The sequence below is a fragment of the Ahaetulla prasina genome, chromosome 4 (assembly GCF_028640845.1).
Source record: "Ahaetulla prasina isolate Xishuangbanna chromosome 4, ASM2864084v1, whole genome shotgun sequence".
NCBI classification, from domain to species: domain Eukaryota; kingdom Metazoa; phylum Chordata; class Lepidosauria; order Squamata; family Colubridae; genus Ahaetulla; species Ahaetulla prasina.
In genome coordinates this window covers 25,616,481-25,643,089 of record NC_080542.1, presented here as the reverse complement: position 1 = coordinate 25,643,089, position 26,609 = coordinate 25,616,481, and the positions used below count along the sequence as shown (strand labels likewise).

The following is a 26,609-nucleotide window of genomic DNA, read 5'->3' as shown; positions in this document are numbered from 1 at the left end:
GGGCTGTTGCCGGTCCATAGACTGGGGATTGGGGACCCCTGCCTGCCCTATGATACATTCAGCATTGAATGAAGATTGGGAAATCCTGTTCTCTTTTTAATATTATATATTATGGAATATATATGTCATTCACAGAGCCAAGGTGGGAGAAATTAAGAAATTGAACTTGGAACTCATGGTCAATCCCTTGAATTTAGGTCAATGAGCCCAAAGCCCTTCACAGGATGTTAGTGAGGAGAAAATGAAGAAGACTTTCCAGAAGGCTGCCTATCATTCTTAAAGGAGGTAGGATTGGAATACAATAAATATCTTCAAAATATCGATCCACACATTGTTGTAAACCATAGTTTGTTTAAAAAGGTTTATTCAGTAACCCATAATCAGCAGGGTTCACCCGATGCTCCTAGCAGTAAGATCATAATTTCTGAGCTTTCCCAACAAGATAAGCCAAGAGGAAGCAAACACAGCCACAATAATTCTAAAAGTATCTTTAAATTCTGGATATTTCCACTCTTTAAATTATATTCTCCTAACCATCCTTTGTAGAACGCTGATTATATTCGGAAGTATGCCAAAAAATATATAGGAAATCCTTGACTTATTCATTTAGCAATCATTCAAAGTTATGATGGTACTAAAAAAAAAACCCCAGTACTTCCCTTTATGACTTGTCCTCACAGTTACGACTGTTGTAGTGTCCCCAGAATCATATGATCAAAATCTGGGTGTTGGTAATTGGCACGAATTTACAAAAATTGCAGTATCCCAAGTCATGTGATCATGATTTGCAACCTTCCCAGCTGGCTTTCAACAAGCAAAGTCAATGGAGAAAGCCAAATTTACTTAATCTATATGAGTCACTTAATGACCATGGTGATTTGCTTAACAACCATAGCAAAAAAAAAAAAGTCCTAAAAATGGGTGCAATTCACTCAACAACTACCTTACTTAGCAATTAGATTCTGGTCACAATTGCGGTTATAAGTTGAGGACTGCCTGTATATGTGCAAGAGAGCTCTAATTTAAGGGAATAATCTATGTTTAAGTGCTAGAAAGAGAAACTGGAATCATGAACCACTCATAGATCCTTGTTGGGCTGGCAGCTGAAGGCTGGTACGGTGATGTAGTTAGAGATAGTCCTTGACTTATAAAAGTTCATTTAGTGACTGTTCGAAGCTACAACAGCACTGAAAATAGTGCTGTTAGTTATGATGGTTTTTCACATTTACAACCATTGCAGCCTCCCCATTTGGACATGTGATCCAAATTCAGATGCTTGGCAACTGATTCATATTTACGATGGTTGCAATGACCGGGGGACACAAGATCCCCTTCTGCAACCTTCTGACAAGCAAAGTCAATGGGGAAACCCGATTCACTCAGCAACCATGCTACTAACTTCACAACCGCAGTGATTCATTACACAACCGTGGCAAGAAAGGTTGTAAAATGGGGCAAAATTCACTTAAGAAATGTCTCACTTAGCAGTGGAAATTTTGGGCTCGATTGTGCTCTTAATTGAGGACTCTCTGTATTCCGTTCAACTGGATTCTAATTCTATCTCCATCCTAAAACTCATCAGGTCTTGCCTTTGGCCATTGATCATTTTCCTATCCTAGCCCACGGCAACATAAAAAGAGAAAGGTTGCCCCCATGCTTTTTTGAACCTCTTGGAGAAAGGGGGTTGGGGGTGGGATTGAATACAATCGTTCATACTCCCTTCACAACATTGTCTAGTGATCAGGTGAGGAATTCAACTTCGATGTGTCCAAACGCACTTGTGGAATTCCACTGAATACAACATACCCAAACCAAGTCCTTGCCTTAAGTCTGACCTGCTTTGAAAAGAAGCAAAGAACTGGCTGGCTTTATTAGCTTGAGAGAGAAAGAAAGAAGTTATGCCCCACCCTTGAAGCCACAATTTGCTTCCATCTGAATTATTGATGCCTGAGAAGGGACAACTCCCTTCAGTTCAGACTTCGCCATGGTTAAAAAGAAAATCCCAACCCTAAATATACTCTTGTTTTATATGAGTGCCCACGCATATAACCAAACAAGCAATCTAAATCTGTCCTCTTCAGGTGGCTGGCTTCTTTTCTGAATTCAGGGAAGCCACATACCTACGTATAAGTACATTAAAAAAAAGAAGAATTTAAAGGAAACCAGAGTTGCAGTAGAGAAAGAAAAGGGAGGAAACGGGATTCAGAGAGTCCCTCCTATTGAAGAACCCGAGTTGGGTGCTGCCAATTCTCATTTGTGCCCCTCCCCCTTCAGCGCAAGACTGATTCCACTTGGGCACCAAAATGATGCCCCTGCGAGGCACCCTCTCCACGAGGCGCCGCTTGTGCAAGAGAAGCAGACACGCCACCACACTCTCACAAGTTAAAAGCACACCCACGATTTTTCTCCTTCTTGAAGCTTTGTACACGGAGCAGAACACCTGCCTTTGTTTCCTGAGCTCCGAGGGATCGTCCTCCCCTGCAGGGAAGGGGTTCAGATGATCTCCCGATCTCCCCTTTCTTCCTCCCCTCTCGATTCGATCGGGAAACGCCGAACCAACAGACGCATTAGTTCTATCCCCCAACGCAAAACGTGGAGGTTGAAGAAGCAGTTCAACCCTCGGAAACCCACCCATTTGCTCGCGGCAGATTTTCCCAGAAAACCGAAGTCCCCAAAGGGCGCTTCTTACCCATTTTTTTCCCCTTCCCAGGAGGAGTGGCAGTTTTCCTGGACAGATCAAAAAGCAGGACGAGACGAGAGCAAAATGAAAGAGGAGCAGCGGGCAAGAAGAAAACCGTTGGCTTATTTTTTATTGTGGTTGCCTTTTTCCCCCCCTCAAAGAAGCTCTCCAACGGAGCTGTCCACGGTCCGTGGTTCTGAATCGTTGCTAGCTGAGGGGGTGGAGCTAGGAAGGAAAAGGTGGGGTTAGAGAGAAGGCTAAAGAAAGGCAGGGGTTGGACGGGGTGTGTATATCTCTGTTGTGTGGAGATGTGGGGAAAGGGTCTATGGATTGCAAGTTCACCATATAAAGCCATATCCATTCTAGAAGGGGGCATAGAAGTCCTGTAAGCCTTGTATATAGAGAGGTATGACTTAATGTAACATCTGTATATCTTTCTTTTTGTTCACCTTAAAGAAAGGTGGATTGGATGATGCATTCTGTATTTCCGTTCCTGAAACACCACTGAGTACTATACACTTATCTATGTACTTACGGGATACTTACCCGGTTACTTACGGGACCACCTACTGCCACCAGTAGCCTCCCATCGACCTGTGCGCTCCCACAGGAAGGGCCTTCTCCGAGTGCCGTCAATCAAACAATGTCGGCTGGCGACCCCGAGGGGGAGGGCCTTCTCTATGGGGGCTCCTGCCCTCTGGAATGAGCTGCCTCCATGGCTTCATCAACTCCCCGATCTCCGGACCTTTCGCCGCGAGCTGAAGACACTTTTGTTCCATTGCGCAGGGCTAGCTTAAATGCAGTTTTAAATGGGGTTTTATTCTTATTTTAGTTTTTTTAGGCCATAAATTGAATCAGTTTTTTATATTGTTCTTAACTTGTATTATATGTATTTTATATGTAGTTTTATAGGCTGTGAACCGCCCCGAGTCCTTCGGGAGAAGGGCGGTATACCTATCGAATAAATAAATAAATAAATAAATAAATAAATAAATAAATAAATAAATAAATACTTATCACAGTCTCACAAGCATTCACACTATATGTCTGTGATTACAAAGCACAACACTCCCTTGATAGATATGCTCTAAGAGATTGAGGGAGTGGGGTTATACTGTATAAGGCAGATAGTTACCCCCACTCTCCTGGGCATCTCAATCTAGATCTCAGTGACAAAAGAGCCAACAGGAAGAGACTGCTAGACAAAAGAAACAAATTCACCAAGAGTCCAAACTTCCAATAATTTCAATTTCAATTTCCAATAATTTCAATTTCAGTTTCAATTTCCATTCTGGCTTCTTCCAGAAGGTGGTATTGAGAATCTCCTTGGAGAATTTCGGGTATCAGCCATCCCCCCCCAAATATATACTGTAGGAGAACTCCTTATGTGGAGAAAGGATGGCTATGAAAACCAACATAAATTATGATAGTGATGGGAGATCTGCATGGATCATAGACCTACTATATAGCGCGACTGTCCAAACACTTGGAATTCAAGGACAGCAATCCAGAACCAGATATATTGTATCCATTGATCAAGACTTGTACAGTGTACTTGTGTGAGTGAACAAACTTGCATGTGGTAAGCGTGTGAATATTAGAGAGGAAGAATATATGCACAACAGTTCATATATAAAACTCTTGACCCATTTTTCTTAAGTGGCCGAGAAGTCAGAAATATGGGAATGAGAGCCAGAATAACAGAATAAGAGAATTGGAGAATTGGAAGGGACCCTGGAGGTCTTCTAGTCCAATACACTGCTCAGGCAGGAAACCCCATACCATTTCAGACAAATGGTTGTCTCTTCTTAAAAACCTCCAATGACGGAGCAGCCACAACTTCCGGACACAATTCATTCCACTGATCAATTATTCTGTCAGGAAAATTCTCCTTAGTTCTAGATTGCTTCTTTCCTTGATTAGTTAAGGTCCATTGCTTCTTGTCCTGCCTTCAGGTGCTTCAGAGAATAGCTTGACTTCCTCTTCGTTGTGGCAGCGCCTGAGATATTGGAACACTGCTATCCTGTCACCCCTAGTCTTTCTTTTCACTAGACTAGCCATACTCAATTCCAGTAACTATTTGCTAGTCATAGGATATTAAACCCTGAAACAGAGCAATTGCCTCAGTCACCATTTACAGTTATGACAGTAATGAAAAACTAACTTTATAGCCAATGCTTTTCAGACATTCACAGGTCTGTAAAACAAAGGAAAGCTGAAATAAGATCCTAAGCACAGTCAGACCTTCACTTATCAATTGTTTTGCTTAACAATGGAGCTTCCGATCCCAATACTGGTCGCTAAACAAGGACTACTTGTATGCAAAAGCAGTTGAGAGGATGTTCCCCACCTCAGCACTCTATGGTAAACCTGAAAGCATTTGTATTCTTTCAAACATTTTTTTTTGATTTTTGGAATCTATTTCCAGTTGTGGATTTTGGATTACTTTGTCTGGCTTCCTTTGCTTTTTGTGTTTTTAGGATTCTGATCTTTGCAGCAGATGTGCAGTATTAATGCAAGATACCAGAAAATGAATAGGTGACTATGTTGTAGGGTGCGGTCTCAGCAAGGCAGTTGGAGAGGGAGATTATATCACAAAATATACAGAGGAGGCAAGTGAATGAATGTAAGGAAAACAGAGCAAGGCTGAATAACTGAAAATTCTTTTGTAGAATGGTGAGAAGGCTCATCTCAAGTGTCATGGGTGTATGCTTTGATAATAGAATGGGTCATGTGAGAGTGAAGTGGAAAGGTATAGATATTCACACCTATACAAATAAAAAGAAGTGTGGATCAATTCTGTGAAAGAGGCAAAGCACTAAAGAGAAGAGGCTATCTTTGAACTGGGTGGGAATGGTCGCTTATGGGGAAGAATGGTGTGTACTGTTGCTAATGGGCTTGTGCTGCAGAGAGAGATGGAACAAAGATGGACAGAGTTGGAGGGGGCCCCCTAAAAGAATTGGGTTGTACATATCTATGTTGTGGGTTTGTGTGAGTGAGACAGACAGAGAGAGGCATTGCTGCCCTCCTGTGGAGTAAGCAACTCCTCCAACAAATATTTCTGGCTAACTGCATAACATAATTAAAGTTAGGTGAGTTTTTGGCACTTAGTTTTGTCAATAACATACATAGAGAGAGAGAGAGAGAGCCATCTTTCTAGTAAACTACTAAATGCTTTTCCTTTCAAAAACTCAGAAGGAAAATGCACGAGAACTTGGCTTTACTCATCATGCATTTATAGTGCAAGAATTATTTTCTGTGTAAGGGAACCTTGGACTCCTTACCCGTTTCCCCAACTCCCTTCTGAAGCTTGTTGTTCAATCATTTTATTTTTATTTATTTTATTTATTTATTTGATTTTTATACCGCCCTTCTCCCGAAGGACTCAGGGCGGTGTACAGGCAGAATAAAACAAGCAATACAAAATACAATTAAAATGCAATTTAAAAAACTTATTAAAAAATCATCTCCATCCGTTGATCATTTTGGTTAGGATTGGTGAAGATTGAAGTCTAATATCATCTGAAAACTGACAGCTCTCCATTGCTCATTTATAAGGGCAACAGCCTGGCATTCTGATGGGTGAATATCACCTCCCAAATAATCCAAAGGTTGGTTAGCTTCCAGCCTCATCTCATTAGCAAATCTAAGAAGTCTGGATCCCAAGCAGCCCCTGCCATAATGCAGGAGTAATAATAGGAAGGAAGAACAGCAGGAGGAGGAGGAGGAGGAGGAGGAGGAGGAGGAGGAGGAGGAGGAGGGGGAGAGAAAAGAAGAATCCTGGGTCAAACTCATACTTCTTTGATTTATCAGCATTGGGATCTAAATTCAACCCAGTTTCTTTCCTGTCCCATCATTCTCACTTGCAATTTACTTTCCTTTCAATTGCAAGGCTTCAGTAGCTTTCTTCCCAAAAAGAACATCTTGGAGCTCACCTCACCAAACTGTGTTCAAGAATCCATCCACAATGTAGAGCCCCACCACACAGAATGAGTTTACTTGGAGCACATTCAGGAACCTGCAGCCAGGAGGAGTCCCAATTCAGTTTTGCTGAAGAAAGGTCTCCTCTCCCCCACCTCCTTCTCCTCCTCTCTTTAGAGGAAGTGAACCCAACTTTTTCCAATAGGTAAAAAAAAAAGGTGTCAAGAGAGAAGGACCTGAGAGAGCATCTTGAGTATGTGTTAGTCTGGTTCCTCAAGAGCACCTCTTACCCAGGGGTTGCCTCCCATTCTCTGAGTACCACTAGTGAGCTGCAGTCATATGTCTGTCCATATATACATCAGTGGTTGGTTGCTCCCGGTTTGCCCTGGTTCGGGCGAACAGGGAGTGCCAGTGGTGGGAAGTTCCGCCCACCTGGCCAGACGTCATCAAAAAACAATCTGCACATGTGCAGAAGCTTCTGTACATGCGAAGAAGCACTGCACGCTCGCAAAGCGAGCACACGCACCCGTGCGCTACTGATAGCGAATCGGTAGTGCCTAGTTTTGAAACCCACTACTGATATACATATTGCATTCATATATATGCATGCATTTATCTAGGTATATCTATGTATGCATGTACACATATACACATACACACATGCGTTCAAATCTGCCTTTTAGATTTGTCAAGAAGGTATCTAAAAGGCAGATTTGAATGCGTATGTGTATGTTGCATAGGTACATATAAATATATAAACACATGCATATATATGAATGCAATATGCAATATGTATATATGCAGATATATGAATACAACATGTGATATATTCACATACTGTATATATGGGAGGGAGGAAGGGAGACTATTTTATATATGTTTGTGTGTGTGTGTGGGTAAGGAAGGAAGGAAGGAAGGCATCAATACACCCACACCCATCTCTCTTTCTCTCTCTCTGTGTGTGTGTGTGTATGTGTGTGTGTGTGTGTGTGTGTGTGTGTGTGTGTGTATATATATATGTATATATATATATATATATATATATATATATATATATATATATATATATATATATGACACTTATGACAGCTCCATGGCAACATTGTGGAGCTGACACACAGGTTGCTAAGGCAACCAAATAATTCAGCCAGGCTGTGCTTCAGTCTTAATTTCTTTTAGGGTCCATTATACTTTCCACACAATATAATTGGACAAAAAACTGCTGTTGTGCCACAATTGCTACCCTCCTTCATCCTGTCCTCTCAATTCCCACTACAGTGGTGTGAGAGAAGAGGATGGATTTTTTTTGGGGGGGGGGCAAAGGAGTAGACAAACCGTTGTGTACATCAAGAACATAGGTTCATTGTCAACAGGAAAAAATGTTTCTTTTGCGCAATCTGGTAAAGTCAGACACTCACATTTCAGTTTTCCATTTTTTCAAAGGTTACTTAATGTGTTTGATTCAGTTTTTATCGTGGCTTTGTCTTAGTCATCTTGTATGCCAACAATTTTTTTACAGCTGGTCATGTTTACTTAATTAATCGACGAAACCATTACTTGAGGCTAAAAGGGAGGCTCTGAATCACTGGGAATCTTCTTATTTTGATAGTTAATTATTTCAGAGAAAAAGACTAAATATAGAGTCTGGGATGTTTGCTTTGGAAAATTTACTCCATTTAAAACATGGAAGTTAAATACGGAGGGGGGGGGATGCCTCAAACAATATTATTTTTTTGCAACCTATAGAAGGTAGCCAAGCCTTTCACACACGAGAGATCTCATAGTCCTGCATAGCCAAGATGTTTTCATAGACAGCAGGATGCTCCAGGACCACCCTGTCGTTCTTTGGAGCAGACTGGATCCCATCCAGGAGACACTGGTGCAAGAAGACATACTGATCCTATAGAAAAGGAGACAGGAGCAGGGGAGGATTTGACAGCTGAAATGGGCATGAACAATTGATTTGAATTGTCCCACAGGAACATCACCAGTGAACAGTGGTGTTGGCCAATTTGTTGTGGGGAGGGGGGAAAGATGATGCAGAAATCGCACTGGGAAATATGGATGTTTGTATGTGGATGCACCTGGCAAGTTCAGTTGGGAGCCGATTCAAATGTGCCCCACTTCTTGCCACAGTGTAAACCCATCTGCCCAGCTTGGGGGAAAATGCCCAGTTGATTTCAAAAAGCCAAGCCAGGTCAGATCTGGAAGTAGTAATTGGTCCGGGAAGATCACCAGAAAAATCCATGGCTGTTTGGGAGGTCAAAACAAAAACTATTGGCAGTGGGAGAGCAACAGAGAATTTCAGGGCAGCAGGCTAGCCTTGGAGGGTTGAAAAATTAATACTGCAAGAAGACAGTGGCAAACTGTTTCCTTCCTGTTGCCAAGAAAACTAAATAGATGTATTGATGTAGTCACCAGGAGCAGAGCTCAACTCCAAGGCAGCTTTATCTTGTCACAATAAATCTAAGCACGAACTGAGTGGCTTGGGAGTTAAACAAGACTAGCCCCGGTTAATACGTGGATAGAAAATGACCAGGAAGTTCTTGATGGAGATCAAAAACACCTCATGGAAGAAAACAATAGCAGGCCCTTTGGCGCTGTCCCAAAGGTGACACTTTTCCAAAAGGCAACTGGACTTTCAAGATTTTTTTCTCCTTGGAAAACATTTCACTTCTCACCCAAGAAGTTTCTTCAGTTTTAACTGAATGGAAGGGTTTATATGCTTTGCAGTCATCTGGTCGTTAGCACTCTGAAGGTCAATCCTTAGCTCTCTGTGAATAGTTGAAGCTACTTGGGGATTTATCTGTGCTTTCAGGGTCTCCTGAATCAGAGTGCAGATGGCTGTGGAACCTTCTTGGGGCTGCTGAAAGGACTTTGGGGTAGACAGGAGACAGGTGGGGTCATGTCCTTTACCCTCTGTTGAAGAAGGGTTGTTCAATGTAACAATCCTATTTGAACCCTTTTTCAAATAATAATAATAACAAAGTTGGAAGGGACCTTGGAGGTCATCTAGTCCAACCCCCTGCTCACGTAGGAGACCTATACTAGGGATTCGAACCGCTGAACTGCCGACCTTTCTGATCGAAAAGCTCAGCCTCTGATCCACCTAGCCAGGTCCCTTCGGTCCTGTTGCTAAATGAACGTATTCAGGACATCATTAGCAGTTGAGCTCTACCTGAAGGATCATCAGCCTTTGCTGCATTAGCTATATTAGTTTAGAGGACCTTAAAAGTAGGATTAATCAACTTGGCAGTCATGCTGAACTTTGGTTGTTTGGTTTTTGACTTGACATAATATGTGAACTACAGTTGGTTGTAAAGCAAGCTTCATGGATCCACATAATATGTGAAATAGCTCTTTCAACCAACCCCAGAGAAGGAAACCATAACTCATGAATGGGCCTACGCAGTGTGCTTTAGGTGTAAAACCCTTAATAACTGCATTCTTGTTGTCTATAGCAGAGTTCCCCAACCTTTCAGAGTGGTGGGGGGAGGGAGGAGAGGGGATGTTCTGCATGAGCAGCGGGCAAGAGCACATGCACAGCTCCATTGGCACAAGTGGCAGGCACATATGCACACCAGTCATGCAAATGGACCATACATGTGCTCGCCCACTGCGTGTGCAATATTGTTTGAAATGAAGGAGAACATAAAATGGAATAACTGCAAAGTACTAGTTGAGTCAGTCAATTAAGAGAATTCTTAACTCAACAAACGGCACCTTCAGAACTGGATAATTTCCGAAATGCATGCACTTCAACTCAAAACCCCCACAATTCTTATGTAGCAGGTGCAATGCTGGCCAAAGGAATTCTGGGAGTCAGATTTTGGGTCATACAGGTTGGAGGAGATTGCAGTGTCTTGTTTTTGACGGCTAGACAGGGCAATTTTCTTAAATCCTTCTTTTTGAATCTCAGAAGTATAGGTAGTCCTCCACTTACAACAGTTCATTTAGTAATCATTCAAAGTTACAATGGCACTGGAAAAAATGACTTATGACCATTTTCACACTTATGACCATTGCAACATCTCCCCCCATGGTCATGTGATCAAGATTCAGATACTTGGCAATCGACTCATATTTATGATCCTTGCAGTATCCCAGGATCATGTGAGCTGCTTTTTTGCAACCTTTTGACAAACACAGTCAATGGGAAAGCCAAACTCACTTAACGACCTTGTTGCTAACTGCAGTGACTCACTTAACAATAGTGACAAGAAAGGTCATAAAATGGCACAAAACTCACAACCGCTGTCTTGCTTAGTCACAGAAATTTTGGGCTCAATTGTAGTCATAAATTGAGGGCTACCTGCATTTGCCAACTGTACAACATGAGAAGGGATATTGGTCAAATCCAGAGGAGCTCTCAAAATGGGCTCTGGACCACATACCCACATTTAATCCCCCCTCACCTTGACAGATTCTCTCAAGATTTCAGATAAGATGTTTGCCCATAGATCAGATCTGCTTCTACATGTCACAGTTTCCCATTCTCTCACCTCATTCTGGATCATGAGTGGACGGTTCCTTCTCAGTTTCTCAACAAATGAAAAGACACCGATCTCTCCTTGGTCCTGGGCTTGGCACAGTAGTGAATCTAGAGAAATAAATGTGCCTGTCCGGCCCACCCCAGCACTGGAAAGGAGGAAAAATGGGAAAAAAAGAAGAAGAGGCAATCAGGCAAGGACAACCTCAACTATGCTCTCTAGCTGTATGTAAAGACTAAGGGAGATGACTTTGACAGACATATGCAAGAACGTTACGTAAGCAGAGAGGGCTAAAATAGTCCTAGGAAGCAAAATAGTATTTGGAAATCATTCAGGCTGGTTTGTTCCTGATTCATTGGAGCATAAGAAGAAGGTAAAGCACAGCTTGCAAGATGTTGTTATTATAGCCTATCTCAATAAAGTATAGTTCTAGTTTTTGGTGGAGTTTATTTTCTAGCCTGGTCTAGCTAGTACAGTGGACACCATGGGAGATATTCTAGATCAGCCTTATTTAGCCCGGGGCCCTCTAGATATCTTGAACTTCAACACCCAACATCTCCAGCCAGCATGATCTATGACTTCCTTAGTGTTTGATTTATTGGAAGGTGAAGGGAGATGGAAGCCAAGTGCCTCAGTTGAGAAGCTCCTAATCAATATTGCCACTTCGCTTAGAAGGGAGAGTGACTCTGAGCAGACCCATTGGAGAAGATCTCAGTGATGAGTGTTTCACCTTGGTTCTTTCTTGTCCCAGATCTTCCCACTTCCATTTGACGTACCTGCAGTGAACCAGAACTGGCCCATTATCCTTCATTTTGTCTAAGTCCTCCCTGACAAGATTTCGGAAATGAATAATGGTGTCTGTGGTCTGGGGCACTCCATGATCAGGCCATGATGTGTAGTGATAATGCCTAGCATGACGGACTTCAGACATGATCATCTGTTGAGAAACACAACATTCAGATATTCCCGTCACCAAGGCACAAATATGGGAGTGTGTGTTTGTGTGTGTATCTGTACTTGGGAATTCTTGATATTCATCCATGCCTACTTCCCTTTCTTTTCCCCTATATCCCTTTTTGGCTAGGGATAGGTACCTGAACATGTAAAAGGAAGGATGTGTTTTTCTTTGGGATTGCTAGGGTGGAAGTCACTTTGAAAAGGATTGATCCATGCAGCCCTTGTGATTGTATTTTAAGCTCCGAAGGAGAAGGCAACCTCAAGTCTTGGTCACTCACCCGCTTGATACAAAAGTCACGGATGGTCCAATCAGAGAGGATGGTTTCTGTGATAACAGATACAGTAATATCATCATAGGTGCAGGGTGTGTAATCCAAGGGCCAGTAGTGTTCACATTTCACCTGGCCAGGAGATAAAATTGGACGGAGAATACAGGACATTTAATGGAATTTGTAGCACTGGGGACAAGAGGTAAAGTTGTTAAATGCCTGTCAAATTTAGTGTCAACCATCCCATTCAGTCACCTAACAAAGAAAGACTCCTGGCCATTTGTTTTCCCAAGACTGTTCTTCAAATGGTTACCAAAGTAGCTTAAGCTGAATCTGAGGAAAGGAAATGTCCTCTCCCAACTCCCTCCCGGCCATCCCCTGGTTATCTGCAAATGTCCAATCAGGTGCTTGTATATTGTTTAGGACAGTGGGCCCCCAACCTTTTGGGCAGCAGGGTCTAGTTTCATGGAGAGGGTTTTCCACGGACCAGAGGGGGTCTGGTTTCGCCTGCTGCCTGCAAATGGGACTTGTTTGCGTGGCCCAGTTTCTAGCATGCTGTGGACTGGTACCGGCCACAGACCGGGGGTTTGGGGATCTCTGGTTTAGGAAACAGGTGCTCAGTTCCCAGCTTGATTACTTGATCTTGGCTGGCTGTAGCTTCTCACATGGCTCAACTGGGTTTCCATTCCCACCTTCTTCCTTACATTCCAATCTTTCCCTCTCCCACCCACCCACCCTTCTCCTCCCCTGACTGTCAGCCAATGAAGCTTGGATTGGTGAGATGCAGCCATGACATTTGGATTCTGCCATCATTAAAACCCAGCCCTGCCTCCCTCAAAGGGCATCTTTGGTGCTGAAACAAAGGGGCTGTTCTCACCCGTCCGTTCTCAACACAATTTGTGAGCATGACTATGGTTGAGATGCGCTGCTCCCATATCATGCGCCAAAAGTCATGGAGTGTGGCAGGCAACGGACCCTGGGCTGCGATGAACTCCTTTTCCTTCTTGTGGCCCTTGGGAGGAGAGAGGTGCTATACCAATTTATACTTTCATGTACACAAAAGCATTTGTTTCACTTTTAAAATCATTTTCACATTTCTAAAGCTGTTATACATTATGCTCAAGGTTGCCTTGGTGAAAACAAAGCCTGAGAATCAGGAGAAGTCAACAAAACAATTGTTTCAGAAAGGCAGAGAGAGGCCTCCTTATGGTCCTGCACTTGGACTGAAATCGCATTACTTCCCATTAAGTCATTAGGAGTAGATAGGCTTCCAGACTAATAGACCCCAAAGAGTAGAACTCAATTTAGAGATGACCTAAAAGCAACCACTTCAATACGTGGTGCTCATTTATGACTACTACTCTACAATGTGATGGGCAAAGCCAAAGCAGACTCCCAAAATGCCCTTTGTTAAATGAAGATGAAAGGTTTGGAGGGGGAAAAAATAGAGCCCAAATTACATTAGGCATCCAAGGCCAAACATATTGCATCGAATGGAAATAATACATCCAGTTAGCAGTATCAATGATGGAAGATGGGGAGAGGCAATTATTTTCAGGGTGGGGATCATATCTGGCTTTTGTGCTGGGCTGAAATCCAGAAAATAGGTGTATCAAAAAAATAACTGGATCCAGGACACAGATGAGTTGTTGTCATTAACACTGTATGATCAAATGTAGTGAAGTTGCCAAAGTGTACTGCAGCTGCCAAAAAAGCCAGCACAGTCCTAGGTTGCATTAACAGAGGGCTAGAATCAAGATCATGTGAAATGTCAGTACCACTTTATAATGTCTCGGTAAGGCCACACTTGGAATATTGCATCCAGTTTTTGGTTGTCGCAATGTAAAAAAAGATGTGGAGACTCTAGAAAGAGTGCAGAGAAGAGCAACAAAGATGATTAGGGGACTGGAGGCTAAAACCAGTGGTGGGATTCAGCCAGTTCGCACCACTTCGGGAGAACCGGTTGTTAACTTTCTGAACAGTTTGGCAAACTGGTTGTTGGAAGAAATCATTAGGGCAGAGAACCGGTTGTTAAATTACTTGAATCCCACCACTGGCTAAAACATATGAAGAATGGTTGCAGGAACTGGGTATGTCTAGTTTAATGACAAGAAGGACTAGGGACTACATGATAGCAGTGTTCTGATAGCTAATAAAGAAGAGGGAGTCAACCTATTCTCCAAAGCACCTGAAAGCAGGACAAGAAGTAATGGATGGATACTAATCAAGGAGAGAACCAACTAGAACTAAGGAGAAATTTCCTGACAGAACAATTAATCAGTGGAACAGCTTGCCTCAGAAGTTTTAGGTGCTCCAAAACTGGAGGTTTTTAGGAAGAGATTGGACAACAATTTGTCTCAAATGGTATAGGGTTCCCTGCCTGAGCAGGGGGTTAGACTAGAAGACCTCCAAGGTCCCTTCCAAGTCTGTTATTCTGTTCTGTTCTGAATATGGCTGTGGCCCATTATTTAATCATTTCTCCCTTCGGTCACACTAAAAATGGCAATTCACTAGCAATTATGAAAGGATTCTGGATATAACATCCAATACTAGGGTTGTAAATTATTCATTTTGGCATTTGATTTGGAGTGCTTTAAACATGTTCCAGAATCGGTTACTCAGAGACTCCAAACTGGCTTCAATCTTCTTCAGCACTCTTAGCCAACATCGCCTCCCCAAAAGGCGATAGCGAAGACGTACAGGCATGTAGCTGGCGTTGATGTAGTCTGAATAGGGATCTTCTCGCCTGAGGGTGAGCTGGACTCGTGCATGGTCATCTATGGAGAAAGAACCAAAAATGGCACTCAGGAGGAAGACTGAGAGTGAAAGAATAGCACAGAATATAAGAAACACATAGGAACTCAGTCTTTCCAGTTGAAATTCAGCATTGTCTCCGTTATATTACATTGGTCCAGAATCCTAGATAAGGATCAGTGATTCTCAAGCACTAATGTCTAGCATCAAAGTTCCTTTGTGGAATGGGGACTGTTGAATTGCATCCAAAAGAAATTAGATTTGAATCAGATTCCTGTTGTTCAAAATTCAAGCAGGCTCTTTTATATTAAGTAGAGTAGGGATGGAATTCTAGAATGAAAATACAGACAAAGCTTGCCAAACACAATTTTTGGAATGTTCTTCAATTTCTTTAGTAGTGCTAGCTATAAGAGGCAACTGTATTTTCTTCTGGATAACGATACAACCAGTGGTGGGATTCAGCCAGTTCGCACCACTTCGGGAGAACCAGTTGTTAACTGTCTGAGCAGTTTGACAAACTGGTTGTTGGAAGAAATCATTAGGGCAGAGAACTGGTTGTTAAATTACTTGAATCCCACCACTGGATACAACATGCCTTCTGTGTATATATGTCAGATAGAGATGTCTACAGGATGGTCAAAAATAACAGGATGGTGGAAAGGGCTTGGATCACACAACCATCAGTTTAACCATCTGACCCTTTTTGCGGATGCCCCTAGAGTATAATTCCCTCCTCCTTGTTATATGTATGTGTGTATGTGTTATATAATGTGGGATGTAGTCTGGAGTCCAAGGAGGGAAGGGCTGAATCCCACAGGACAAAGAGCCAGCAGAGTTTGGAAGGTCTATAGGCAGGAAGTGGGCAAAGATGGAGCCTCCCTAGCAGTTCACAGAGTATATCTATAGTTATGCGATTTTAGTCTGGCAAGATTCTGTCTTAGACAGAACAATAAATAGCAATAGCAATAGAATTTAGAATTACATACTACTCCATAGTGCTTTATAGCACACTCCCAGCGATTTACAATGTCAGCATATTGCCCTCAGCAATCTGGGTCCTCATTTTGCCAACCTCGGAAGCATGGAAGGCTGAATCAACCTCGAGCTCACCCAGGATCAAACTCCAAACTGTGGGCAGAGTTAGCCTGCAATACTGCATACCATTTTCGCCACCAAGTTTTTATATGCCACCAGTATAAAGATGCTCCTCAAAAGCAACTCCATGCTTCACCCTTTGTTTGTGGGGGCCTCACATTGTGTTTGTGTAGTAGTGCACAGGGTAGTAGTGCACAGGGAAGGAAGCACACAGGGCAGATTGCATATACGCTATTCTGGGTCTTTCTAAACAGGAGGGAGGAGGCCTAGAATGGACCTATTCAGTCATTTGATTTGATGCCATTTGGCATCAAATCACAATTCACAGTTCAAGAGGCTGCTTGACTGTATCTTCCCCAAAGATGCTTTCAGCAATCCTTGCCCTCCTCTAGTCCAGTTTTAAACTCAGTCCTTCTTTTGCTGACTTCTTGCTCCATCCCAGATTGGGTCTCATTCTGGTCATTTTCTTGCAGACGGACAGAGATCATGCCTTCCAACAGGTTCATTCCGATGGGTTGGAAAGAATAAACTAATGAAAAGGTTCATGAGGTAAGGGATTGGGACTTACATGGCAGAACGTTGCTATAGCGATTCTTAGCTTGATTTTCTTGCTGCTGGGCTACACTCTGGAGCTGATCTGTTCCTGTGTCCTGCAGTTGCTATTATGTAGGCAAGGAAAGAAGAAATATTGACTCAGTAAAGCGGAGCACAGAGGACTTCCAAAATAAGACAAAGCAAAAACAATAGGGAAAATAAGCTGTTGAGCAAGAGTGTTACTGTATTAGAAATTGTCTTCCTTTAAATAACAGAATAATACAGTTGGGAGGGATCTTGGGGGTCTTCTAGTCCAATCCCCTGCTCAGGCAGGAGACCCTCTATCATTTTTGACAAATGATTGTCCAGTCCCTTCTTAAAAGCCTCCAGTGTTGGAGCATTCATAACTTCTGGAGGCAAGTTGTTCCACTGGTTGATCGTTCTTACGGTCAGGAAGTCTCCCCTTAGTTCTAGGTGGCTTCGTTCTTTGTTCAGTTTCCATCCATGGCTTCTGCTTGCCTTCAGGTGCTTTGAAAAATAGGTTGACCCCCTCTTCTTTGTGGCAATCTCTCAAATATTGGAACACTGCTATCATGTCACCCCTAATTCTTCTTTTCACTAGACTAGACATACCCAATTCCTGCAAATGTTCTTTATATGTTTTAGCCTCAAGCCTTCTAAATATTTTTGTCACTGTTTTCTGCATTCTTTCCAGAGTCTTGACAACTTTTTTTATATTGTGGTAACCAAAATTGGATGCAGTATTGTGTGGTCTTACAAGGCATTATAAAGCAATATTTTGTGATCTTGATTCTTCTGGTGATCTTGATTCTATCCCTGTCTTCATTCCTTATTTTCAACATTTTTCCAATGTGTCTGTTCAGAATAAGTCCCACAAAGTCTATTGAGACTAAAGGCCAGCAGGATGAGGATAGGCATATTCCTGACCAATTGCTTTGCAGTTGTGCTAAGTTACAAATCCCATCATCCTAAGCCATCATGCCTTGCAATTGATGCTTGCATCAATTGCTGAAGATGCAGAGATTTATTAAAAATTGGAGAGGTCCAAGGCTATTTTATTTTAAATCCACCCAAAGCAGCTCCATTCCTTTGCATCCTAGATCAACGTAATTACAGGTAGTCCTCGACTTACAACTGCTCACTTAGTGACCATTCAAAGTTACGACAACACTGAAAAATATGACTTATGACAGTTTTCAATAGTTACAACCTTTCCAGCATCCCCATGGCCACGTGATCAAAATCCAGACCCTTGGCATGCATTTATGATGGTTGCAGTGTCCCAGGGTCATGTGATCAGCTTTTGCGCCCTTTTGACGAACAAAATCAGTGGGGAAGCCAGATTCACTTAACAACCAGGTTGCTAACTTATTGACAGCAGTGATTCACTTAACAACTGTGGCAAGAAAAGTCGTAAAAAGGGGCAAAGCTCACTTAACAAATGTCTCACTTAACAACAGGGATTTGGAACTCAGTGGTGGACATAAGTCTACCTGTATCTTGTCTGTGCTTTTTATCCATGAAGTCAATGATCCCATATATGAGAATTGGTGGAGAAACACAAAATTGATTTCCTTGAATGAAATTCTGAACTATGTTTTGATTGGATCTAGTTCAGATGTGGAGCTGGGCAATTATTTCCCTTCCTCACCCCAATCCATACTCCACCTGGAAAAAAGAACTTAGGGATTTTAAAATCTGTTAAGTGAAGCCAGATTGATAATTAACAACTGGGATCCATCATTCATACCAAGGAAAGCTTTGCCTGGTACCAGACAAACCCTGCATTTCACCAGATATGGGGAAAAAGTTATACAAGAATACAACACATTATAGAGAACCACTGAGTATAATGCTGTTGCCAAATCTTCCACATGGCAGCCACAAGATGAGTGGGCTTAAACAGCCAGAACCCCAGCAAGCATAGCTATTGCTAAGGATTCCGGAAGTCCCTAAATTCAAAGAGTGCTAGGAGAAAGCTAATTGGCCTGATAGGTGAGAAAATGTGTTGTTTAGTGTTTAGTCAGAGTAGAGTAGGAAGGAAACTTTGAGGGCTTCTAGTCCAACCCCCTATACCATTTCAGACAAATGACTGTCCAGTCTCTTCTTAAAAATCTCCAATGATGAAGCACCCACAACTTCTGGTGGCAAGCTGTCCCTCTGGTTAATTGTCCTCATTGTTAGGAAGTTTCTCCTTAATTCCAGGTTGCTTATCTCCTTGCTTAGTTATTCCATCCATTGTTTTTTGTCCTGTCCACTGATGCTTTGGAAAATAAAATAATTCTTTGTGGCAACCTCTCAAATACTGGAATGTCCAAAGAAGCTTCTTTAAGCTTCTGAGGTCTTAAAAAAAAACCTATTATGCCAGAATTTTTAACAATCGTCAAAAATGGAAAACGATCCTTTTCCAAACATCATTTTTGCAGGGTATTCTTTAACAAGATTTATTGAGATGAATAAGATGAGGTTATAAAAACTCCAACAATTGGAATTGCTAATAATGGGGATATTTGCAATGGGTTGCTTATATAACAAGCACCTCATTCTTTATCAGTTTGGAAACTCTTATACGCAGTAAGAACAGAGTTGCTAACAAATGGAAGAAAACTGGTGACATATTAATATAAAAAGCTGAATATGATCTGGGATGTTTGAGTTAACAAGCATATTTCAAGGGATCATGAAGAAAGGGATCAATAGGATTAAAGCAAACTGATGTTTACTTGTTCATTTCTGCAATGCATGCCTCAAAAGCAATTGAACCAACTGGAAATTCAAGCTTTGCAGAAGTAAAATTGAAAACCCCAATAGTTTCTAAGAACAGTGGAGTGCGGTGGTTGCAGGTTAATTTAAGAAATATCAACAGCTCAGGTGCTAACACTTGGTTTGCCTACTCTTTCTGCATAACTGATGTTTGCACTGTTGGGAACAATATATTTATAGATATTTCACAAAGATGTGAAGAGAAACAAGAAATGACTAGGTGGTGATTTGCAAACTGCCCCTCCCTCCATGGAAAATAGATTGCAAGTCTTATCAAGGAATGCTTCCAATGCGGAGCATATATAAATAAATATACAGGCGGTCCTCGACCTATGACCACAATGGAGCCCAAAATTTCTGTTGCTAAGTGAGACATTTGTTAAGGGAGTTTTGCCCCATTTCATGACCTTTCTTGCCAATTTGTTAAGTGAATCACTGCAGTTCTTAACTTAGTAACACGGCTGTTAAGTGAATCTGGCTTCCCCATTGACTTTGTTTGTCAGAAGGTCATAAATATGAGCCAGTTGCCAAGCTTCTGAATTTTATCACGTGTTCATGAGCATGCTGCAATGGTCACCAGTGTGAAAATGGTCATAAGTCACTTTTTCTTTTAGTACCGTTGTAACTGAACGGTCACTAAGCGAACTGTTGTAAGTTGAGGACAACCTGAATAAGTCATATATTAGATCATACTGTTCTATCTTGCGTCCTCTTGCCCCTTCCCCATTGCCCTTGGCATGACTCAAGATTTCCAAAAATGCTCAGTCATTCTTTTTTGGAACTCTAGGAGTTGCAGACTCTATCCTCCTGGGGAACGTCAGGTTAATGGTGCTCCAGGCAGCGTTTTCGTGCTGCTGTCTTGAGGGAGAACACAGAAATCTAAATCTGTTATTCAAAGCCCAAAGGGGAAATTTAGATCTTGTGGAGATTCTCAGTCATCCAGTTGTCTCAGTTGTGCTTTTTTCTTCAAAAGGCAACTAGAGTTTTTTTTTTCTCCCTCGAGGAAGAAGAAGAAAGCAACCTTTGCAGCAGTTCCAAGATTTTACAACCAATTGCACTTTGGGGGGGTCCTTGGTGCTCTCTGAGCTTGCTTGTTTTTCTTGCAGATGTTTCATTACCCAACCTACGTAACCTCATCGGTGCTAGCCAACTGCACCCAGGGGTGGGCTTCAGCTGGTTCGGGGGAATCGGATGTTAATTTTAATCTGTTTCACCGAATTGGTAGTTGCAAGGATGGGCTGATCCTGCCCACCTCGCCTCTCCCCTCCCAGGAGTCTCCACACAGCCCGTTTTAGACGCCAGGTAACTGCAGGACCCGCTCTGGGAGGGCAAAAAATGGGCCTACCAGAAGTTCCAGAAGTCCAAAAACAGGACCGTTTCCAGCCTCTGGAGGGCCTCCGGAGCCTAGGGAAGGCCATTTTTGTCCTCCCGAAGTCTTGAAGAAAGCCTACGGAGCCTGGGAAGGGCAAAAAGCCCCCCCCCCCCGCCATGGTGCAGGAAGCTGACTAGGCCACGCCCACCATGGCCACACCCACCTGGCAACCAGACACAGAATCAGTTGCTAAAATTTCTGAATCCCACCCCTGACTGCACCCTGTTTCAGATGAACCTGAGGGCAAAGATAAACCCCCACATGGCCTTAACAGCCCTGAGAGAGAGTGCAAAGAAATAAAATCCTTCCATTCCCTCCCCCCATCCTCTCAGAACCTATTCTTCCACCCCACCCCACCGTCCAGTCTCAACTGTCTGTACCCTATCCTTCCATTTCCCCAGCATCAGAACTGATGAAGTTTCTTGGATGAGAAGTAAAATGTTTTTCTTCTTCTTCCTCAAAGAAAATAATAGGATAACAGAACAAGAGAGCTGGAAGGGAATTTGGAGGTCTTCTAGTCCAACCCCATGCTCAAGCAGGAAATCCTATACCGTTTGAGACAAATGGTTGTCCAATCTCTTTTTAAAAACCTCCATTGTTGGAGCACCCACAACTTCTGTCATTTTACTGTTTAATTGTTCTCACTGTGAGGAAATTCCTCCTTAGTTCTAGGTTGCTTTTCTCTTTGATTAGTTTCCATCCATTGCTTCTTGTCCTGCCTTCAAGCTCTTTGGAGAATAGGTTGACACCCCCCCCCCCGCTTCTTTGTGGCAGCCCCTTCAATATTGAAACAGTGCAAACAAAAAACAAAAAAACCCAACAACAATAACCGTTCAGTTGCCTTTCAAAGGGGGAAAAAAACCACCTTTGAAGCCAGTTTAGAAGTTCTTCTATGGCAGGGGTCTCCAACCTTGGCAACTTTAAGACTTGTGGATTTCAACTCCCAGAGTTCCTCAGCCAGCTTTGCTTCAACTCTGGGAGTTGAAGTCCAGAAGTTTTAAAGTTGCCAAAGTTGGAGACTCCTGTTCTCTGGGACATCCCGGTGAATACACCGCCCTGAGTCCTTCAGGAGAAGGGCGGTATAAAAATTCAATAAATAAATAAATAAATAAATAAATAAATAAATAAATAAATAAATAAATAAATAAATAAATATCTGAAGAACATTATCAGAGCTCCTGTTCCCATTTGTCTGATTCCTGGGCCCCTGAAGTGTGGGGCCCGGAACTTGACATCAAGTGGAGTCTAACCAATGTAGACCACACTGGAACATAACAATCCACTTGTAGATACTTTGCACATTCATGTAGAATAATACGATGACTTGAAATGGAAAAATAGAGGGAGTCTCCCTTGGGCTACATTTTCACTGAAGGGAGAACTCTCACCGTGACTTGACATTTTCTTTTTCTTCCCTTCTGATAGAACATGCAAAGTCTTAAGGCAAGAACTGAAATACACAGATTTTTTTTTAAAAGTGAAAATGGCAGGGGGGAAAAGCTCTAATGGTAAATATCACTGATTCAATGTCAGTGCAGTTTATTTTTCCGATGTTTCACAATAACACAGCAGCGAGCAACAGGAATTGAATCAATTTTTTTTATATTGCATCCATTTATATGCATTAGGAAGCATGGACAGCAGAGGGATAGCAGAGTTCATGGTGGAAGACTGTTGGATGGTTTCCTCCAGAAAGTCTTGATCAAAAGGAATGTCTAATCCATTGAAACTCTTTTAGACATTCACCCATATTCAAAGAGAAAGCTCAGTGGAGCAAAAACCTTGTTTCCCAGAATGCTTTGTCCTGGGGCAACCAACAGCCCATGAGCCTCTGACTGTCAATGCTGGGTATCGCTGGATTTTGGGTGCTGTAGGCAGAGTGGTTTCTAAGCTCTGCCTAGAGACACAGGGATTTGGATTCTTCTCTATGCCAGTCCTGTGTTTCTCTACTGAACTATGAACCCAGCCTCCAACTTCATACCTGGTATTCAACGGCAAAGCCAAAAGCGCTATCTGACAGCTTCTCGTAGCAATGACGTGGGAAAGCCGACACAGGTACTGCCCCGAGGACTCTATAACAGATAAATAGTAGAGAAATTGGATCTTTTTATACCAAAGGGTGCAGGTCAGGTAGGCCAGCTTAGGAAACCAATGACACGAAGGTCGCTACTTTTATTGTAAAGCTATAGTAGCAGAATCTTGCAAGTCTGAATGGGCTTCTCTGCGTCCACTTTATCTTCATCTGCACTAAGGAGGGGCTTGTCTGAGGCAATTTTTTTAATGGTCCAGGCTCAAGCCCCTCTTATCTGATTATTGCCTTAGTAGCAGCTCCTCTCTTGTCCTTCAAGATCTTTCTTTTATTTCCCTATATCTGGCCTACATTGCATCTCTTTCTTTTTCCCTCCCTCCCTCCTTCTCTCTCTCTTTGTCTCTGTCTCTCTTTTTTCCTCCCTCTCCCTCCCCCTTCCTCCCTCTCTCCCTCCCTCCCTCCTTCTCTCTCTCTCCCCGTCCCCCTTCCTTCCTCTCTCTCCCTCCCTCCTTCTCTCGCTCTCCTTCCTCCCTCTCTCCCTCCCTCCCTCCCTACTTCTTTCTCTCTCTCCCTCCTCCTCCCTCCCTCCTCCCTACTTCTTTCTCTCTCTCTCCTTCCTTCCTCCCTCTCTCTCCCTCCCTCCCTCCTTCCTCCCTCCTTCTCTCTCTCTCTGTTTCTTTCTCCTTCCCTCACTCCTCTCTCCTCCCTCTCTCTCCCTTCCACTTTTAATCCTAGGGAGTGCTTGCCTTCACCATTGCTTGGCTTCAAACAAGGTAATATTTATTTATTTATATTTATTTATTAATTGCATTTGTATACCGCCCTTCTCCCGAAGGACTCAGGCCGGTTAACAGCCAATTTAAAAGATACAATAAATACACATTAAAAACAGACTAAAAATTTATATAAATAATGGCCAAAATATTAAAAAACTAACTAATACAAAAACTAAAACCCATTTAAAATTACTTAATCAGGCTAGCCCAGCTCGATGGAATAAAAGAGTCTTCAACTCACGGTGGAAAGTCCGAAGGTCGGGGAGTTGGCGAAGCCCCGGAGGCAGCTCGTTCCAGAGGGCAGGAGCCCCCACAGAGAAGGCCCTACCCCTGAGGGTCGCCAGTCGACATTGTTTCACCGACGGCACCCCAAGGAGGCCGTCCCTGTGGGAGCGCACAGGTCAGTGGGAGGCTGTTTGTGGCAGTAGGCGGTCCCGTAAATAGCCCGGTCCTAAGCCATGGAGCGCTTTAAATATGGTGCTACTCTAAAAATCTTAAAAATTTATTCTTACCTAGGTAAACTCACGTCTGTATTCTGCTCCTCAGAGACATCTGTCCTTCTGAAAGCAAAGCAGGAAAATTGGAAGTGACACTTGGGCAGCATCTGTTAATGCTCCCATCCTTATCAGTACAAGGAATGCCAAACAGGAGACTGCTGAATTGAAGTCAACAATGCAGGACCCATTTCCAGGAACTGCAGAATTCAGTTGTCCATCATTCTGACCCGAGTGTTACTTAAATTCCAAGATATCCAACTGACATTTATAACAATAGGCAGATAATTCATGGAAAGGTTATGTTAAGGCAACCTTTCCCTAATCTAGGGCTCTGGAAATACGTTGGATCAATTCCCATAATATTCAGTCAGTCCTTGCTGTAGACCAGGGGTGTCAAACACAAGGCCTTTGGATCAGATCCAGCCTGTGGGGCTGTCCTGGGAAATGTAAGGGGCTGGCCTGCATCACTTCGGCCCGGTCTACCCAATGTGAAGAGGAAACATCAGGCCAGCGTGGCTTCAGCCCAGTCTATCCAGTAAGAAGAGGAAATATGCCAGCAGTTTGGGGAGTGGCGTCAAGCTGGCCATGCCCACCCACCCAGCCAAGCCCACCCAGTTGGCCACACCCATCTGCCCCACCCCCCAAGGTCAACCACAGCCCTGATGCAGCCCTCAATGAAATTGAGTTTGACACCCCTGCTGTAGACAAAAGTCTAGTGCAAAGGTTGCTAAGAATGGGGTCCTTGATGCTCTCTGAACTTGGTTGCTTTCTTACCCAACTAGTTACTATCATCAGTACCAGCAGGGCTAGCAAGCTCAGGAAGTTACCTAGCTAAATATTGAAATGCCTGCAGAGCATCAAAGACTCTAAGAGTTCAACCCTGAGCTACAAATATTCCCTTCTGTTGGTGCTCATAATCTCAGACATGCTTACCTTGGTCTCCTGAAATAAAAGAACAGGAAGCAAAGGATGACCAACAGAAACAGCACCGCAGAAAGGGATCCAAGGAGAGCCACTGAACACAGAAAGAAAACATGAAATCTTTGGGCAAACAATTGGGCCCAAAAATGTATGAAACAATTGGTACTCTCCAAATGGAACGAACTTCTTTCCGCAACCATTATTTAAATTGCTGTGATGCAACTGCATGATTAACACAAAATTTGCACTAAGATGGCCTTAGATCTCACCTGCAGTATTGATGGAGCACTCCACAGGGTCTGAGATTGCATATTGGTTGTACCAAAACGTTTTTATTTTAATTTGGTAGACTTTGACAGGCTGAAGTCTTTTAATCACCACCGATTCACTGCAATTTGGCTCATTTTTCCAGGCTTGATCTGACACGAGGACCACAAGTTTACTAACAGCGCTGGTTGGACATGTCCAGGATAATTTCAGACTCCAACTATCTTGCAAAGGGACGCATATCAAATTGCTTACTTTTTCTGGCTCTGTACAAGCAAGAGGGAAAGAAGGTTAAAAAGCCTTCTCAGAACTTCACCAGCTCACTCTACCAACTTTATCCACCCCGGAGTGTCTAGAGGGCTGCTCCCACCAGAGAAAATGAAGCAGTCACCTTGAGAAAATTGCAAAAAAGGAGCCAAGCTCCCACCAGGTTCCCTTTTGATTAGAGCAACATTTGGGCTGTGAAACTCCATTTGATTATTAGGTAATGGTTCCCCTCGCACATATGTGCTAGTTGTTCCCGACTCTAGGGGGTGGTGCTCATCTTCACTTCAAAGCCAAAGAGCCAGCGCTATCTGAAGACGCCTCTTTTAGACATTCACCCATATTCAAAGAGAAAGCTCAGTGGAGCAAAAACCTTGTTTCCCAGAATGCTTTGTCCTGGGGCAACCAACAGCCCATGAGCCTCTGACTGTCAATGCTGGGTATCGCTGGATTTTGGGTGCTGTAGGCAGAGTGGTTTCTAAGCTCTGCCTAGAGACACAGGGATTTGGATTCTTCTCTATGCCAGTCCTGTGTTTCTCTACTGAACTATGAACCCAGCCTCCAACTTCATACCTGGTATTCAACGGCAAAGCCAAAAGCGCTATCTGACAGCTTCTCGTAGCAATGACGTGGGAAAGCCGACACAGGTACTGCCCCGAGGACTCTATAACAGATAAATAGTAGAGAAATTGGATCTTTTTATACCAAAGGGTGCAGGTCAGGTAGGCCAGCTTAGGAAACCAATGACACGAAGGTCGCTACTTTTATTGTAAAGCTATAGTAGCAGAATCTTGCAAGTCTGAATGGGCTTCTCTCTCTCTCTCTCTCTCTCTCTCTCTCTCTCTCTCTCTCTCTCTCTCTCTGTTTCTTTCTCCTTCCTCCCTCCCTCCTTCTCTCTCTCTGTTTCTTTCTCCTTCCTCCCTCCTTCTCTCTCTCTCTTTCTCTCTCTCTCTCTCTCTCTCTCTCTCTCTCTCCCTCCCTCCCTCCTTCTCTCTATCT

At 42.9% G+C, this 26,609-nt stretch overlaps 1 protein-coding gene across 1 annotated transcript in view; it reads right to left on the bottom strand.

Annotated features, from left to right (window-relative positions):
• Positions 1-7,682: 7,682 nt before the first annotated feature.
• Positions 7,683-26,609, bottom strand: part of PTPRH (protein tyrosine phosphatase receptor type H) — a 46,668-nt gene continuing 27,741 nt past the window's right edge. Inside the window, exons 10-20 of the mRNA XM_058182594.1 lie at positions 25,349-25,612; positions 25,092-25,173; positions 24,174-24,221; positions 22,838-22,928; positions 16,735-16,825; positions 15,018-15,094; positions 13,195-13,329; positions 12,327-12,449; positions 11,868-12,028; positions 11,104-11,239; positions 7,683-8,501 (exon numbers count right to left, since the gene is read on the bottom strand). Coding sequence (XP_058038577.1) covers positions 8,364-8,501; positions 11,104-11,239; positions 11,868-12,028; positions 12,327-12,449; positions 13,195-13,329; positions 15,018-15,094; positions 16,735-16,825; positions 22,838-22,928; positions 24,174-24,221; positions 25,092-25,173; positions 25,349-25,612 — 1,346 coding nt within the window. The 3' untranslated portion in view covers positions 7,683-8,363. The remainder of the gene's footprint in view (positions 8,502-11,103; positions 11,240-11,867; positions 12,029-12,326; positions 12,450-13,194; positions 13,330-15,017; positions 15,095-16,734; positions 16,826-22,837; positions 22,929-24,173; positions 24,222-25,091; positions 25,174-25,348; positions 25,613-26,609) is intronic.